Source organism: Populus euphratica, unplaced genomic scaffold, assembly GCF_000495115.2.
Source record: "Populus euphratica unplaced genomic scaffold, PopEup_1.0 scaffold70.1, whole genome shotgun sequence".
NCBI lineage: Eukaryota > Viridiplantae > Streptophyta > Magnoliopsida > Malpighiales > Salicaceae > Populus > Populus euphratica.
Genome location: NW_011499950.1, coordinates 458,373 through 476,094, shown reverse-complemented (window position 1 = coordinate 476,094; position 17,722 = coordinate 458,373). Strand labels below are relative to the sequence as shown.

At 34.1% G+C, this 17,722-nt stretch overlaps 1 protein-coding gene, 1 long non-coding RNA gene and 1 pseudogene across 2 annotated transcripts; 1 reads left to right on the top strand and 2 right to left on the bottom strand.

The window, feature by feature from the left end:
- Positions 1 to 1,629: 1,629 nt before the first annotated feature.
- Positions 1,630 to 5,399, top strand: LOC105137906 (protein trichome birefringence-like 41). Its single transcript, XM_011043848.1, has 5 exons — positions 1,630 to 2,197; positions 4,110 to 4,281; positions 4,375 to 4,550; positions 4,653 to 4,811; positions 4,932 to 5,399. The coding sequence occupies exons 1-5, from the start codon at positions 1,881 to 1,883 to the stop codon at positions 5,221 to 5,223; spliced, it is 1,116 nt and encodes a 371-aa protein (XP_011042150.1). The 5' UTR covers positions 1,630 to 1,880; the 3' UTR covers positions 5,224 to 5,399.
- Positions 5,400 to 9,462: 4,063 nt separating this feature from the next.
- On the bottom strand, positions 9,463 to 14,210 carry LOC105137907 (putative disease resistance RPP13-like protein 1; annotated as a pseudogene).
- Positions 14,211 to 16,970: 2,760 nt separating this feature from the next.
- Positions 16,971 to 17,716, bottom strand: LOC105137903 (uncharacterized). Its single transcript, XR_844668.1, has 2 exons — positions 17,277 to 17,716; positions 16,971 to 17,174 (listed from the first exon to the last, which is right to left on the bottom strand). It is a non-coding gene; the product is annotated as an uncharacterized LOC105137903 (long non-coding RNA).
- Positions 17,717 to 17,722: the final 6 nt, after the last annotated feature.

Here is a 17,722-nt window from a genome sequence, read left to right as displayed (position 1 = left end):
AAATACATTGAATTGAAACAGTTATAAAAAAGATAAAAAAAACAAAAAAGGGTTCTTTCGACATATCTTGGTGTTATCATCATCATGATCAAATTGAAGTCAAAATTAATGCAATAAAAGCAAAGTTGAAACCAACCCTCGAATTATTCCTCGAGAGACCAAGATATGCTCTTAATTACCTCCATCGGAGGATGCTACTTGCAATTTCCATGCCTGCCCTACAAAAACCCATAATTTATTATTTTTCAAATTTATATGCAAACAGAAATTAATTACGGAATATAAGTTTGGTCCTTCAACTGAGTTGTTTTCCATGTGTTGCATGTGAAAGCCAGGCATGTCTCTGATCACGGCTCGTGCACGCTGTTTGGCCGATCTAGCCATTTCCCGTCAACCGGCTACCAGATTTCAAAGGCCGCGAGTTCCTAAAAAGCAAACTTAACATCATAATTTGTTCTAGAGATAGATTGAGATAAAGTTAGCAAACTTTGACCGTTACATTTCATGATTCATTGTATATTTCAAGATATCAATCACAGGTTTAATAAATTTTAATATATATTTTTTAATTTTAATAAATTTTAAAACAACATTTTTTTAAGAAAACATCTTTACAAATTAAACTAAATTTTAACTAGGTCATGAATTAACTTACCTTGTCAAAATTAACTTTTTTTAAACTTGGTCTTTTTTAAGAGACGGGTTAGTCGAATCCTGAACACCAGGTTTAATAATTTGGTTCGAGGAGTTTAGAAAATATTTTTGAAATGTTTTTTTAATTTAAAATAGTTTTAAATTGGTTATTTTTTTTAAAGAAACTCTAAACAAGTTTTGATAAATAAATATTAAAAAATTTAAAAATCAACCAATATTGAACTTTAAACTCGGTGTGTTCTTGCAAGAACAAAAGGGGTGATGATATTTTAAGTTACTAAAAATCAATCCTTTTTTTTTTTTCTATAAAGGAAACCCTAGTCTTGTAGAGATCCTTGCTGCATTGGGCACTCTAATTAATCACTCATATTTTCTTCTTATCTTTTTCAGTAGACCAGGCCAAATGTCTTTCGGTAAGCACAACTATTTCATGCAAAAATGTCAAAGAGAGTGGCTGCTTTCATCTGCTAGCTCTTATAGCCCAAGATCACGAGTCTAATTTTCGATATTGACAAGATAGGAAAACTCCCATTGTAATATATCCCAAGTATAATCCAATCGAGAGGGTCTTGAATTGGGTGGTTCATGAAAGACAACTTGAGTATAATTTTAAGAGATTGATCCCGTGATTAAGAATTTTAATTTTTCTCTTGTTATCTTTGGGAATATTTCGATTAGGATTGTGTTTTTAAAATCATTTTACTTAATATATAAACAAACTCCAAAAAATATTTCTAATCTCCAAAAAAAGAAAAATGATATTAGTACCATTTGAATCAAAATAAATTACCAATTGTCTTTAATCAAATACTTAATAAAGTAATAATTTGATTAAATAATATCTTAATTGATTAATAAATTTTGAGGGTCCCAAAATATTAATTTATAAATTTCTCACTGTAATGTTAATAATCGAATCTAATCTAACACTTATGGCAACAAAAATCCAGCAACATAAAAGCTGCAAAAACGTAAGCAATTCCAGTAATGTCAAAATCATATACAATTGACCATAGAAAAGGAATCTAATTGATTAATTTCATAATCTAAACCCTCTAATATACATATAGAAGCAAACTAAATTGATTAAAGATATAGCACACACTTCAGTAACCTGCCATATATATGAAGAACACAGACAGGATAATATCGCCAGCAACCTTTGCAACCTCTCTGTCTCTCTCTCTCTCTCTCTCTCTCCCCCCCTTCTCCTCTGACTCTCCACAATGATGGATTCTGGGACTAGAAGATCCGCCTGTGTCCTTTTTGCCATCTTTATCACATTTTCTTGTCTTTGTTTTTCGTCCTCATCAAAGACTCTGCAAACCTCTACAACGAAGAAGAACGTCTGGGAGTGGACAAAATGGCAAAGGAGTGATTGCAACAGGTATGGAGGAAGTTGGGTTCAAGACACTTCGTATCCTCTCTACAATTCATCAGCCTGCCCTTTTATCCGCAAGGAATTTGACTGTCTAAAATATGGACGCCCTGATCACCTCTACCTTCAATATAGATGGCAGCCTAGTGCCTGTGACTTGCCCAGGTACATGCATTCATCTGTCCATCTCTCTTTTCTGATCTTAGACCAAGTGTTAATTAACAAGAAGAGCTTTTATATTTTCATTTTTATAATGAATCCTCATATAATTTTTTTAAAAAGGAGCTTCTAGCTTCTCCCATGCAATGATGTTTTAAGGCTTTTTCTGCCTTCTTTTGAGCTGTAGTTTTTAAACATACAAATGGAAAAATATGGGTCTCCATGTGGTTTGATTAGGCTAGCAAGTCTTAGACCATAAAATATAAAAAAAATTAAGGGCAAACATAAGAAGTAATCCATAGTTAGTCTCAATTTTGTCATCAAACAATTCTTTTTTTTAATCAATTTTACTTTTAGATCTTAGAAACTATCAATTAATTAAAGGCATTGTTTTATAAAGAATTCAATGGTTTTTGTTAGGTTATTCTAAATAAAAAGCTCTAATTGAAAAATCAAAATAACTTAAAAGTAAAATTGATTAAAAAATATAGTTTTTAAACAAAATTGAGACCATCCTAGCTAATAGTTTAGGAGGGGGTATATATGATGTTTGTTTAAAATTAAAAACCAAAGATCAACATTTAATTATTTTATTGCGACGGTGATAGGTTGTCGCCACGGGTCAATTTTCCCATAACTAAATTATTCAGTGGTGGTGGTGTACCTCAAGAAAAGCTAAGAAAATGATGGTGACATTTGACGCATCTCATCAACAAACTAAAAAATAAAAAATAAAAATAAATTTTGGAACAATTCAAGCAGCAATGCTAAAAATGCATATTGTATTGGTCCCTCCTCCTCCTCCCCCTCCTCCTTCGTCTTCTTCTAGGTCACATCTTATATTAATCTGCTGGCAGTGATAAAATTCTTCTTCTAACGTTTCCCCTGATGTAGATCTGCTAAAAATGCATTCAATCAGTTTGCGTGACCAATTTTTCGTAGCATTGCTCTATGCACAATCAATTTGATGAAGAAACAAATATCTTAGTTGCATATTTTCTTGAACATAGATAAAAAAAAATGATTTCAACTAGTGGCATGATTTGTACATGATTATTATTTTATTTTTTTTCTAAAAATACCCTTGTCACTTTATAGTATATTTGATAATGTCATTCAACTGTTTTTAAGATTATTTTTCACTTGAAAAAAATATTAAATTAATATTTTTAGATGTTTTTAAGTAGTTTTGATATGTGCTTATATTAAAAGTAAAAAAAATAATATAAAAAACATTGTTTTTAAATATTTTTTATTGAAAAATACTTTTAAAAAACACTTTGTTTTACATTACCAAACATATATTTAATATGTCGTTATATAATAATATATATCTTTAATTTGTTGTTATATCCCTAATTGAGCTAATATTATCCTTTAATATGCTTAAGTTTCTAATATATTTTTCCTGTAAGGTTTTTAGGCTAACCCATTGGAATTGGTTACGTAATTTGCAGTTAAATACATCACTTGGAAACTTAATTAAGTGTAAACTTATCATTATTATCATGTGCACATCACATAATTACTGATTGTGGTGAGTTAATTTAAAAATCTCACCAAAAGACATATTATTAGAAACTTAATATATATTTAAGTCATTATACAAGGACATCTGAAGCCATTTCGGTTAAAATATTTTTAGATCTTGTAGCTCAGACAAGAGCATGATCTTTCTTTAATCGGACAGGAGATTTGTCTTTATTCAGGACACCACTCGATTGTAAAGCCATGTAAGAAAAGTAGTTGTAAACTTTAGTGCAAAATTTTTATGATTTTGGAAAGTGTTACAAGGTGATCTGTCATTAAGATCGGATACTATCTGACCTGCATTAAATATCAGATATTCTGACGAGTTCCATGCCGAGTTACTCTGTTCCTGATACTGTTACTATTTTGGAATATGTAATCCCGTCAGGTTCGATGGTATAGAATTCTTGGAGAAGTTGAAGGGCAAGAAGATAATGTTTATAGGGGACTCTGTTAGTGTCAACCATTACGAGTCACTGTTATGCTTGCTTCATGCAGCCGTTCCTGATGCCAGGATCACAACGCAGACGAGTAACTCGACTAACACAGTGACATTCGAGGTTAGTGAACTGGTCCTGGAAAGGTTACAGCCCTTGTTATTCCAAGCAAAATTGAGTCTACTTTTATGTAATTGATGGTCTAGAACTTCTCAGGATCATGGTGTATCAATATCGGTGTTTGAAACTCACTACTTAGTAGACATTGAACAAGAACAAATCGGCCGAGTATTAAAACTTGAATCGATTAAGGATGGAAACACATGGAAGGATATGGATGTTTTAGTGTTCAATACTTGGCTTTGGTGGTACCGGAGAGGACCGAAGCAACCGTATGAGCTCGAAAAACTTGGCAAATGTGGAAGATTTGTGAATTCAATTGAAAAGGAATCAAGCTGATGTAGTGTGTTTGATTTTTCTGCTTCAAATTTCAGATGGGATTATGTTCAAGAAGGGCAGAGTATACTTAAGGACATGGACCGTATGGAGGCTTTTCGGAGAGGTTTAACAACATGGGCAAAATGGGTCGATTCGGATGTCGATACGAGTAAAACCAGAGTTATTTTTCAGGGAATTTCTCCATTTCATTACCAGTAAGGCTGTCTTCATTTTCTGATAAACGTTTTAAGAATTGATTCATTTTTTCTTTTCATTTGAAATCAATAGATTAATGCTCTTTTCTCACGACTTGAACGTTTTTGTCCCTGAACCAGTGGAGAGGAATGGGGCGAACCAGGAGTGACAAACTGTGGAAAGGAGACAGAGCCAGTTAGCGGATCAACTTACCCTGGTGGTTCACCATTGGCATTGCAAGTAGTAGAAGATGTGTTAAGTACTATAAAGAAACCTGTTCATTTACTTAATATAACAACTCTTTCACAGCTAAGAAAAGATGGACATCCGAGCTCTTACAATGGCTTTAAGGGCATGGATTGTACTCATTGGTGTGTTGCAGGAGTTCCAGATACTTGGAATGAACTTCTCTACACAGCTATTGTCAGTTAGAAGAAAATACACATTTTAGTTACACAGATTCTGTGGCACAGCCATTGAAACTAGCGGCTAGATGTCATCAGTCTCGTGAAATAATGCACACAATATGGAAGCAAATTTCTTGATATAGCCTGTCTTTTCTGTAATTTTTTCCTGAATAGAAGAATAGTTTCACATTTGATTGTTCATTCCTTTGTCCATGATGAGACGATTACTTTATTGGCTCTGTCTAGTAGTTGGTTATTATTTCAAAACAAAAAAAAATAAAAATAGAAATAATAGAGACATTTTTTTATAAGTGGGACGTAATAGAAAATATTTAGAAGTATGGTAATAATTGTATTTTAAAATGTTTTTTAAATGCATTAAATAATATATATTTTTTATTTTTTTGAAATTAATCTTAACATTAATACATCAAAATATTTCAAAAACATTAAAAAAATTAACTTTAAACAATTATTTAAAAAAAATTGGTGGAATGGTACAACAACCAAACAACCTCTAGTTTCTTCCTTTGAAGAAATGAAAACTTTCCATGAAGTGTGGTGGAAAGAAATCACTCTTACAAGTGGGAAAATAGAGTTTTTTTTTTTTAAAAAAAAAACTAGCACAATGCTTAATTTTTTTTAAAGGAAAATAGCTTACTAAAAAAATTATTTTAAAAAATAGCATAATTCATTAAGTTGCATCAACATCATTAACTCGACCAAATTAAATTTTACAGGCCGGCAATGTCACGACGGCAGCCTTCAAATTTTTTCCTAATTTTTTTGAAAATGACCAGTTCGTTTATGCATGTTTTATTCCAAAATGAACATTATACAAAGAGACAGGTTCAAATTTTCCTGTCAACCCAATTGTTATCAATAAAAACATTTGTAGAAACGTCAAGAAAATCAATTTTTTTTTAAAAAATTGTACACCCACCATTTAAATTTCTAGCTAACATTTATTTTTACTTAAATTCATAAATATGGTAGTGATTAGTTTTTAAAGTATTTTTATTTAAAAATAAATAAAAATAATATTTTTATTTATATTTTAAAAGTTACTTTTGATATTTGTATATCAAAACAATAAAAAACATAAAAAAAATTAAAAAAAAAAATCATGAAACGCAGTTTTAACAGTAAAAATGAACAGCCAATGTGTAATTATTAATGTATTGCAGGATTTTTTCTTACTGCTATTTCTTTTTAAGAAAATTGAACACTTGAAAAGAAAAACTATGAGAAAATGGGGATGAAAAGAGAGAGAGGCTGGCAAAATCGGAGAAAATTTTACTTGGACGCACAGCAATACAGGCAACCTCCCCTTCACCTCTTTTTCTATGAAAGAGTAAGATTCCTTCCATAGCATTGTAAAAGAACATGGAATCTTGCCTCTATTGTATACTGCATAACATCTAGTCATCATCTACTATAAATCTACAAGTACGAACCCTCACAAGGTCAGAGTATAGTGTGGTCTAGCCATAACGAACACACTTGATCACACGATCACAAATGGCTTCTCTAGTGACTTCTTCCACTCTCTTCACAGTGTTTCATCTTATTCTCAAATTCTTGCACAATCACCTGTGGGGTTTTCTACGAGGAAGTAACTGAAGACATGGCTATTAAGTGTATAGAGAAGACCACACGCCTACATTTCTCTGTAATTACTATTTATAACACGAAATGAAAGCAAAAACTATTTGTAGTACCTTCAGCGAAAGAAAAGAATGGACACTTGTCCAGCGTTTGGTTCAGTTGATCTTCATTTCGGGAAAGTGAGAAATCTTGTGCCAATCTTCCCCCGTATCCCTCGTACACCTTTTTTTCCAGTGAAGGACATCTCCGGATCACAAGAGAAGAAAGGGAGGATGGGAGCCCCTCTTCAGGCATGGACTGGAGCTGAGGTCATCCATAGATTGTCATTCTCTATGAGAGGTGAGGAGTCGAAACCCCTTGGAGTCCAGAGATTTTAGTTTAGGAAGACAGCGTATTGTTAGAGATTTCAGAGTAGAGGGCAGCAGCGTCTCCTCAGGGAAGGATTCCAAATAATTGTACCTACCAAAAGTGAAGTATGAAAGATTTAAAAACATTAAAAAACACGACCAGCAATGAGTTTCTTGCAACCTATAACATAAAGTTGGCCCGAAAGAAGCGAGATTTTGCAAATCGCATTGCATGCGACCAGCAATGAGTTTCTTGCAACCTGTAACATAAAGTGTTTGTAATTTAGAGGAAAAAAACCTCAATTGGAAATGATTCAACTTTTGGACAACATTTTCAAAGGAATGCATCCTCTCCGGCAATGACTTCAAATTCAAGCAGAAACTCAAATGAAGCTCTGTCAATTTTGGTGATCCTTCTTTGCTAAGAGATACTAAACTAGGGAACTTACAGATACTAAGAAATTCCAACTTTGGGAACAACTCTAATGGGAAGCACTTAATCTCAAGTTTTGTTAAAGAAGGAAGGTGAGTGGACAGGGCCTTCGTTAGGCTGGGGCATCTGCGTATGCAGAGCTCTTGCAGGAAAGAAGAGTCTCCTATCCAATTTGGAAATCTCATACCCTGATAGCCATAAACGGAGAGACTTTTTAAATTTACACGTGGCTGTAGTTTTTCAAGTACTTGTTCTTGCAAAGAATCATTACCATCCATGTTCCAGCTTAATTCCAACTTCTTGAGATGCTCCTTACCCTTCAGAACGACTTCCAAAGCATCTGAAGCATCAGTGACATTTTGAAGATTCCTTCCACAAAGTTCTCCACGCAGATGATGAAGCTCCCCTAACTCTTCAATACCGCACCCATTCTGCTTTCCCACAAAAAAATCAGTTAGTTTTCGAAGCTTTCTTGATTTATCTAGGAAAATGATTTGTACGGATCCTTACATGCATACTATTTCTTCCTCGAAAAAAAATGAAGGATGGCCTGATTGGGAAGCCAAATCGTGGGAAGAGGATATGGCCTTGGATTACAGTCAAGTTCATTAACAGCTTATTACTCTTGAGAATAGTTTCAAAACCATGTTGTGTCACTTCACCACAAGCTGATCAGCATCAATTGGCACTTGATAAAGAGAATTTAATTTTATGATAGCATCAATATCTGTACAAGCTATAATGGTAGATTACTGATCAAAGGAATTCAAAAGATGATAATCCAACGTATGAGAGCAGATACAGAAGAGTTGTAATCCACGACATTTTTCGTGTTTGCAAATCAAATGTGAATGGGAAGAGTATTTCTATGTGTTTATGGATTCTAATCCGAGTTAAGATACAAAATTCCAATAAGTAACTAAAGCCCTGATCTAACTTGGATAGATCATTGATTCTTGTTGCTGCGTCTGCTTGGCCATCCCTTGAGGGCTTTGACATCTCCTCTTCTGGACAGTAGCTGATGCTTGCTGTGACCAAGGAATATCTCTCCTCCAAGTGTTGTGATTTTGTTTTACAAATTTCCGGCGAGAAACAGAAGTTTGTTGTAATCAGTAATCTTAAGCAGTCTTCCAAGCTTGGCTTACAAGAGGTAGTTCATGAAAGGTAAAACAGGCAGTACGCTGTTACATTATCAGTCCAACAATGTAGTTATAAGAATTCTGCTGAGGAATATTGATCAAATTTGCTTATAAAGGGTTATTTTTTTGTCATATTAAGTTTATGGAAATGTTGGAACTCTCAAAGACAGGGTGGAGGGATTAGAGGCATTCTTAGAAAGTGAAGGCAGTAGGCAGCTCACGAAGGCTCAACCTGGAAAATACTGGCTAGTATTTATTTCAATAAGAATCAACATAAAAGAATCTTCATAGCCCCTCGTCGGGAAATCCAGTCATATCAGCATCCAGATCATAACACAAAAGCAACATTCATAGCATCATCTGGGGAAAGAGGTCAAAATTCAGTTATATGAACACTAATCTTAATCAACTAGCAAAGCGATTCCTCAATGAACAAAATAAACACAGCACTACGTTATATAAGCAGATAAGATGATCATAGAGAGTTTTAGCATCTCTGAAGCAAGCAAATGGCTATGATGCACTGTTACCTTTATGGCAGAAAAGGACTATTTAGGATAATAGCAAGCCATGTTGAAGGATCACCACAGAAAATCCTGGCAGCCCACCTAAGAAGGTAAATGTAATAAAAACATTTGTCTGAAACACAATAATTCAGCAATCAAGCCTGGTAGACAAGGAAATGTCACAGTTCACCATATAAAATGTTCTTTGAGCTGCACATTCAATTTTTTTTTTATATATATATATATATAGCTGCATATAGGAATACAAGATTGAAATACAAAGTCAAGAACAAGTACAAAATAATGACCCAGCAATTTAGATCAAGGCAAACAAAGCTTACTTGAGCAGAGACAGTTTGCACTATTAAACAATTAGGAAAATTCCAACGATGCGCACGAGGGTCCCTGCTTTCCTCAAATAAACTCGATTGAAGTTCAAAAGGAATATAGTTTCACATTTGAAAGTATGAAAGCATATGCAAGCTTCCTTCTCGTTGCTCTTTTGGACCAGAACCCCTTCCCGAGACATGCCAAGCATTGCAAAATTAAAAGTATATATGCAAGTCCTTCTGGAAGGCACTTGGGAAGATGTACCCAACAAAACAGAAAATAACCCTAGTCATCTGTAGATGCAATATATCAGAATAAACCAAGTAGAGATCAGAGAAACTCTTGAACCAAATCAGAGACTTCTGCAAATACTTTGAGTTTCAACATTTGATGCTTAAATCAATGCAAGGATACAGAACAACGGATGGTAATAACAGCATCAAGAAAAATGGATGGCTATGCAAAGCAGAGTACATGGACCACTTGAACGTTTTGTGTGCTGGTAAGTTGTTTTATTTCCCATTTATAGTTGTGAAGTAGTTCCTCAGACCGCCTAGAAACCCAACAAATAGGCAATGAGCAAAGTGATAAAATCATTTGTGGTAAAAGTACATTGATTCTTTCAATGACAACAAAAGCACTTAAGGATTGATCTTAAGAAAATTAAATGCAAACATGATAATACAGGTTGTTATGTGAATAATATGTTCTTTTCATGCATTGAGTACAAGCAATAACAATCAGTTGAATTTTCTTGGGCCAACATTTTAGTTATCCTAGATTCATAGCCCATATTGACACTTGTAATTTGGATTGAAGAACAAAAGGATAAAAATCCTGCTTGTAAATTGCAGTAAATTAATAACAAAATGTACTCTGAAATAGTGATTAATCACTTGCTAAAAGGAAAATAACTTAAAAATAGCAATACCTCATCAAGTTGGATTAAATTGATTTTCTTCCTGATGTCATATATTCTGGATATCTGATGTATTTTGGGCACTTCCTCAGCTCCCTTTCACACTCCTTTTCTAGCAAAGGACATTGCCAGATAGTTAGAGAAGAAATGGAGGGGGGCAGCCCCTCTTCTGGCATGGAAACCTCCAGGCAGTTCATAATTATCAACTCTCTAAGAGAGGTGAGATGTTGAAGTCCCTTGTGGTCAAGATATTTCAGATTTTTATGTGTCCTGATTTCAAGATGGGTAAGGCTTGAGGGCAGTAGCATCTCCTCAGGGAAGCACTCCAAAACATCATTTTCTGCAATTGAAAATCTTGAAAGAACATGGAGTGATTGCAAATCCCATTGTGCGCGGCCTGCAATGAGTTTGTCGCAACCCCAAATAGCAAGTCCTTTAAGTTTGGAGGGCAAACCCCCTACTGGAAATGACTCGAGTTTCGGACAATGAAATATGGACAATTTCTCAAGTGAAGGTAGAAGTGAATGCATATTCTCAGGCAATGACTTCAAATTTGAACAACTCCATAACTGAAACTCTTTCAAATTTGGGGCAAGGGGTATTCCTTTGCTGAAAGATACTAAATTAGGACAACTACCAATAGTAAGAGATTCCAATTTAGGGAACAACTCTAATGGGAAAAACTCAATCTCAAACTGCTCACATACCCTGATATCAAGTTTGGTTAAAGAAGGAAAGTGAGTAAAGAGGGACTTCTTCAGGTTGGGGCAGCTTCTGATGTAAAGCTCTTGGAGGAGAGGAAGAGAGGAATTCCCAACCCAATCTGGAAATCTTGTACCTCCATACCCATTAATGGAGAGTATTTTGACATTCACAGGAGGTTGTAGTTGCCCAAGTACCCTTTCATGGACGAGTGGATTATCCATATCACAATCCCATACTAACTCCAACTTCTCAAGATGCTCTTTACCCTTCAATTTCGCTTCAAAAGAATCTCGAGCATCTGTGACATTTTGAAGATTCCAAATAGAAAGATCACCAGATAGATGTTGAAGCTTTCCCAACTCTTTAATGTTAGAGCCACTTTGTTTTCCGATAAAGAAATCAGTTAATTTTCGAAGCTTTGTTAGTTTACCCATTTGCAGTGGCATCTCTGGCAATTTGGTGTGTTGAAGATCAAGATGACGCAAGTTGATTAAGCTTCTCATGTTAACTGGCAACTCAACAAGCTTAACACAAAAGTGCAAGTTCAAAATTTCCAAATTATACAAACTGCACATTGATTCAGGGAGCCTTGTAATCTTTGTATGAGAGAGATCAAGATACCGTAAATGCTTCAAGTTGCAAATTGAATTAGACAACACGGATATATCATGAAAGGGGTGCAAAGATAGCACTCTGAGGCACTTGAGTGCAGGCAATAAATTACATATTACCTCAACTTGTTGTATCATGTGTCTAGGCCAAGCACTCAGACATAGCAAGGTGCGCAGCAATTGGGGTTCTTGATTGCCTTGAATGTCTGATAAGAGTCATCTTTTGTTGCTCTGTATGATAAATGGCGAGTCCTTTCAGTAGTCTTGCTTGAATCATCACCTTCTAGCCTGAAGCAAAAATCTCCAGATGCAAATCTAGCTAAATCATTAATGAGGTCATGCATTACGAATAATGATGAACTGGGACTTGATTGCTGAAAAAATGACCTTGCCACAAGCTCATTGAAGTACTCATAGCCTATTTCTTCCATCTCATTATTTCTTCTGGGTTCCACCAAAAAGCCCTCTGCCATCCATAAAAGGACTATCTCCTCCCTTGTGAGTTTATAACCCTTCGGAATTATAGCGCAGTATGAAAAGCATCGTTTTAAATGAGATGGGAGATGATGATAACTCAACCGTAGAGGTGACAGAATGTTGTCATTTGGCAATTCCCAAAAATTACTCTTTAATATCTTCATCCACTCCTCCTTAACTCTTTTGGAGCACAGGAGACTCCCAAGTGTTTTTGCAGCCAAAGGTAGGCCGCTACACTTCCTTGCTATCTGTCTACCAATTAATTCCAACTCTGGATGGGCACTGAGATTTCCACCATCAAATGCATGTTTTGACAACACCAACCAACAATCATCGTCAGATAACTTCTTTATATGATGAGTTGAAACAGAAGAAATGATTGATGCTACATTTTCATTGCGCGTTGTAACAATAATTTTAATTCCCTGTCTCACGGACATGAAAGGTTTCAGTAAAAATTCCCACTGAGATTGGTTATCGCTCCAAACATCATCTAGAACAAGCAATAGTTTGTTCCCTGACAATTTCTTCTCCAGCTCGCAAAGGAGTTGATCTTCAGTCATGGTGTCACAATTCATCGAACCAACCCCCTTCAGAATATCTTTTGTTACTTTGAGAACATCTAATTCTTCGGAAACATAAACCCAGGCTTTGAGATCAAACGAGCTCTTCTGGCTTCTGTCGTTGGAAACAACAATTTCTTTATAGATAAGCTGAGCAAGGGTGGTTTTACCAACCCCTCCCATACCCACTATCGAAATCACATCTAGGTGCCTGCCTTTTGTATCATCTGATAGCAGCAACTTCATTATGGCTTTTTTTTTAGCATCCCTTCCATAAACTCCAGATTCGTCTACCAGAGAAGAAGTTGGTGTTATCCGCGACGATGGTTTCTCCCCAATGCTCTCTATCAGACCAAGAACATCCTTTTGTCCCACTAACTCTTCTAAACTTCGAAGGATCTTTGCCAACTCTATTTTCACCTCTCTCACCCCCTTTCTACATGGATTAAGAGAAGCGAGAAAGCTTCGAAGCTGATCCGTGCAGGTCTGACTTCGAAATTCACCTTCCAACTTCAACCGCAAAGCTTTATAAGCAATCTCATCCAAGAAGTCATCAGCTTGATAGACAGCATCCTTAAGCTCATCAAGCCACTCTTTCACTGCTGCATCAGTAATCTGCTTCTCCTCTGCATCATTGAGCAGTTTACTAACAGACCTCATCCTTGCCTTCAACTTCTTCAATTCTTCATCATCGATCTTTTGGCTCTTGAAGAAGTCCCTAACCACAGGAGAAAGTATCCTCTCCATCAAAACTTCAAGGACAGCAGCAAGAATTGATTCTCCAATCAATGCGAGAGCCATTTCTCCTCTTCACAAATCTTTACAAATAATAAATATTCAGCAAAACCACATGAACCAGAAAGAACAAGTACACAAGATTATGCAGCAGGCATTCGAATCAAGACATCAATCAACTCAATCTTTATTTTCATTAAAATTATTCAACTTCATGATATTTCGTTAAATAACTCATCAAAATAAAAAGATTAAGGCTATGTAACATCAATTCACATAATTCATACTTCCAAAAAATCAAATATCCTAAAGAACCAAAAAAATAAATTGAAATACCCCAACCCCAGAACACGAAAATCCTTATTATGGGTTCTTTAATATATACATAGCTGCAGAAAAGAAAGCAAAATTGGGATGAAAAAAATTCAAGAACAAGGAGAAAAGATTGAGCCAACAAAGGAAGTCAAGGAAACAGAGCTTACTTGAGCCGAGAGCATGCAGCAGTATTTAGGAGACAGTGAAGGAAAATTCCAAGGATGAGTGATGAAAGGAATTCTGATTTCATCAGGTCAAGTCAGTTGGTGTGAAGCTCAAAGATTAGACATTTTCGGACATGAAAGAAGAAAAAGTTGAAAATAACGGTCGATGTCAGTTTCTGTAGCTGCATGCCAGCCAAAAGATATAGAGAAGAAAAGGTCAATCATCCCTGTACTTTTTGAAATGTTTTGGTTGGGTCCCTCTACTGTTCTGTGGTTTAATTTAGTCCTTTTATATCATGTAATATCTGTGATTTGATCCTTCTGTTAAAGTTTACCTTTGTATTGTATTTGGGGAAAAAAAAAAAAAAACAGGGAGGAATGAAAATGAGAAGAATAAAAGTGCGAGGAACGAAAATATTAGAAAAGAAAATGATTTTCCTCACCGAGTTTGGAAGGGGTAAATTTGGAAAGAAGGAAAATGGAGAGGTTTTGTAAAATTTCAATTTTACCCTTTCACTTTTTTTTAATTAATTAGGTCTAGAAATTTTTGCAAAATTCTTTAAATAAGAAAATTGTGATTTGAATGGGAGTAACTTGATGATAAAAGGAGAGAGGAGAAAAGAGTCGTTTCATATAATAAGCTTTTTTTTCTTAATAATATATACACACACACATATAGTTAAAATATTTATTTAAAATAATAATTAATAAATTTTATTGACTTATCTATTTTAATGGTACATAAAATTTAAAAGGTTAGCATTAATATAATTGAAGAGCTCAAGTTTATGATTAAATTAATTTATTATATTTAATTATTTTAAATATATTTAGTAATTAATGTATTTATTGAGAGCGTGTCTGTATGGCATGTTTTTAGGATAATAATATATAATCTTTTTCATCACCAAAATTTATTGCATTTCCTTTTTCATGCTTTATTAATTTAAGTTAGAAAATGGTGATTTAATGGTTTGGAGATTTTTTTCTACATTAAGAAATTCTGTATCTTGAAAAATAAGCATATTATATATAAAATTATCCTTATATAAAGGGGGTGTTTCTATTTAAAGATAACACTTCTTATAAACCTTTATTCTTTTCATATTTCCTTTTAGTTTTTATTTTTATTATTGATTTCGGCTGTTAATTTAAATATTAAAAATTAAAAAAAATCTTAATTGCATTTATTTTTCTAACTCTTTCAAATATCTTTAATTTTCCTAATATATATATATATATTGAAGTGAAAAATATGATTTTGTTGTGAATGAGAACAGTCATACAAATAAGGGTAAAAATGTAATTCTAGTCACTTTTTATTTATACACGCAGAATTGTCTTCGCTCCCTTCGTCTGGAGAGATCAATCACAGCATGTTCCTTGTAATTCTCAAATATTGGAATTAGAGATCACATATAGAATTTTTACATGTTCATTATTTATTGGATAAAATATTTAAATATCTATAAATTATTTATAAAATTTTGAATTTTCATATGAGTATTTATTACTTGTTATTATTTATTATTTACTAAAATATAAAATAATTGATATATATATATATATATATATATATTTCATTACCCATTAGATAAGATCTGAAAAATGCATATCCATTCAAGTTTTTATTTATCAAGTTCAAATTAAATTATTATCCCTAACTAGAATCTATGCAATTCCTTTTATTTTATTTTCATTCATTTTTTTTTCAAAAATCCACTCTTCCCAAATACAAAGTATTTTTAAAAAATATCTTTTCAAATACAAATTATTTAGGTTTGCACATGTTTGTATTCTTTTGTGTTTAATTTTATTAATTAAAATGAGAATAATAAAATTTAAATTTATAAGTATTGAATTATTAAAATTGTTAAGAAACTATATTAATCTAAAAATTTAAATAATTAGACAAGGTTCTATGATATAATTTATATTATTTTTTAATAAAATAATTAGTAAGAGTTCTTTTATGAATAAAACTATAATTAGGAAATTAGAAAATTTATAAACTTAATTTCAATTAAATGAAATTAAAATAAAATTATTTTAAAGATACTGAAACAACACTTACTCGCACATTCTTTTAGTAACGAAATAGTGTGGAGCAGCATTACAAAATAGTGTGGAGCAGCATTCTAGTGCTTGGTTTGGCGGTGAAAGGAACTTGTCTCCTTCCACTGTATCTGGGTTTGAGCCCTGACGTGTACGTCTGTCACCTCCATGGTGCCTTACATGCCTACTGGGTTTGTTTAAAGATACTGAAAGAACACTTGCCCGCACATTCTTTTAGTAACAAGATAGTGTGGAGCAGCAATTCTTTGGGTGTTAATAATTGAGTTTCACACAATAAAAAAAATAATGTGGATCAGCAATTGTTTGGGTGTTAATAATTGAGTTTCACACACTTCAAATAGAAATGAACCTGACCGATCGGCTCAACTATTAAAATGATGAACCGAAGCTGGGATTAGTTCGGTTTGAGAGAATGAAGCGTTTGTGCTGTCCGGCTTGATGATTAAATTGAACTGGCCAAGAACTAAGTTTAAAAAGGTTCAAGGTCAACTCGCTAGGTGTCCTGCAAAAAAATGTTCTTCCTATTTATTGATGAATTTATGTACCGATCGACACCTTCAAAGGCATGGCACCAACGATCTGCAAGGATGTTAAAGAGGCCAGCAAGCATGTTAAGAGCGATATGGATAATGTTGGGTTCCCTGCATTGAGAGTTGACAGGGACAATCCTCTTGGAACTGGAGGATCAGAGCAAGACCGTAAGAGCAACTTGGAGAAGGAAATGACCAAAACGTTTTTATTTTGTGTTTTTTTTTTTTTTTCATAAGGGAATCTTATTAAGCTCCTGCATGCAACAAGCTGAGGAAACGATTACAAAAAGGTGCAAGCACAACTAAATGAGAGATAGAACACAATTTACAAGATGAAAATCCCCAAGCATAGAGTTACAAACTTGCAAGAAACCAGCTCTAAAGCAGGCCATTGTTCAACTCAAAGGAAACACTAACCGGCAAACAAGTCAGGCTGAGAACTTAAGAATGAAGAGATGGATATTCTCCGTGAGAAGCTAGCAAACTATCAATCTATCTTCGGCCACAGCTGACGAAGCCTGCTTGGAGTTCATTTATTAAAGTCAGAGTAAAATATGCAAGTCTTTCTGTCAAATTGTGATTTGTAACTTACAAAGTAAAGAAATAAGGATTCGTGGTACCTTATAATAATGAATGAATCAAGGACTAATCAAGATATATACAAGTATGGGATGTGAGAAACCTTGAGCCAATCCTCCCCATTAGGTCTTTTTCACCTTTCTTTCAGCAAATTACACCTGAAGATAGATAGAGAAGAAAGAGAGGAGGGAAGTCCCTCTTATGGCAAAGACTGGAGATTGGGGCATTGCCAGATCTGCAATTCTCTAAGAGAAGTGAGGTGTTGAAGCCCTTTGTGGTCCAGAGATTTTAGATTTGAAAGATGCCTAATTTCAAGAGTCGTAAGACTGGAGGGGAGCAGCATCTCCTCTGGGAAGGATTCCACCTCATCGCACATAGCTATTGTAAAACTTGAAAGAGAATGGAGTGATTGCAAATCCCATTGCTTGCGATTCCTGATGAGTTGTTTGCAATTCGTAACACTAAATGCTTTTAATTTTAAGCCTCT

Bases quoted from the DNA above. Each gene is read 5' to 3' on its own strand.
- LOC105137906 (XM_011043848.1), top strand. From the start codon at position 1,881: ATGATGGATTCTGGGACTAGAAGATCCGCCTGTGTCCTTTTTGCCATC. The intron at 2,198-4,109 runs GTACATGCATTC...TAATCCCGTCAG, and splicing joins AGTGCCTGTGACTTGCCCAG to GTTCGATGGTATAGAATTCT. The intron at 4,282-4,374 runs GTTAGTGAACTG...AGAACTTCTCAG, and splicing joins CTAACACAGTGACATTCGAG to GATCATGGTGTATCAATATC.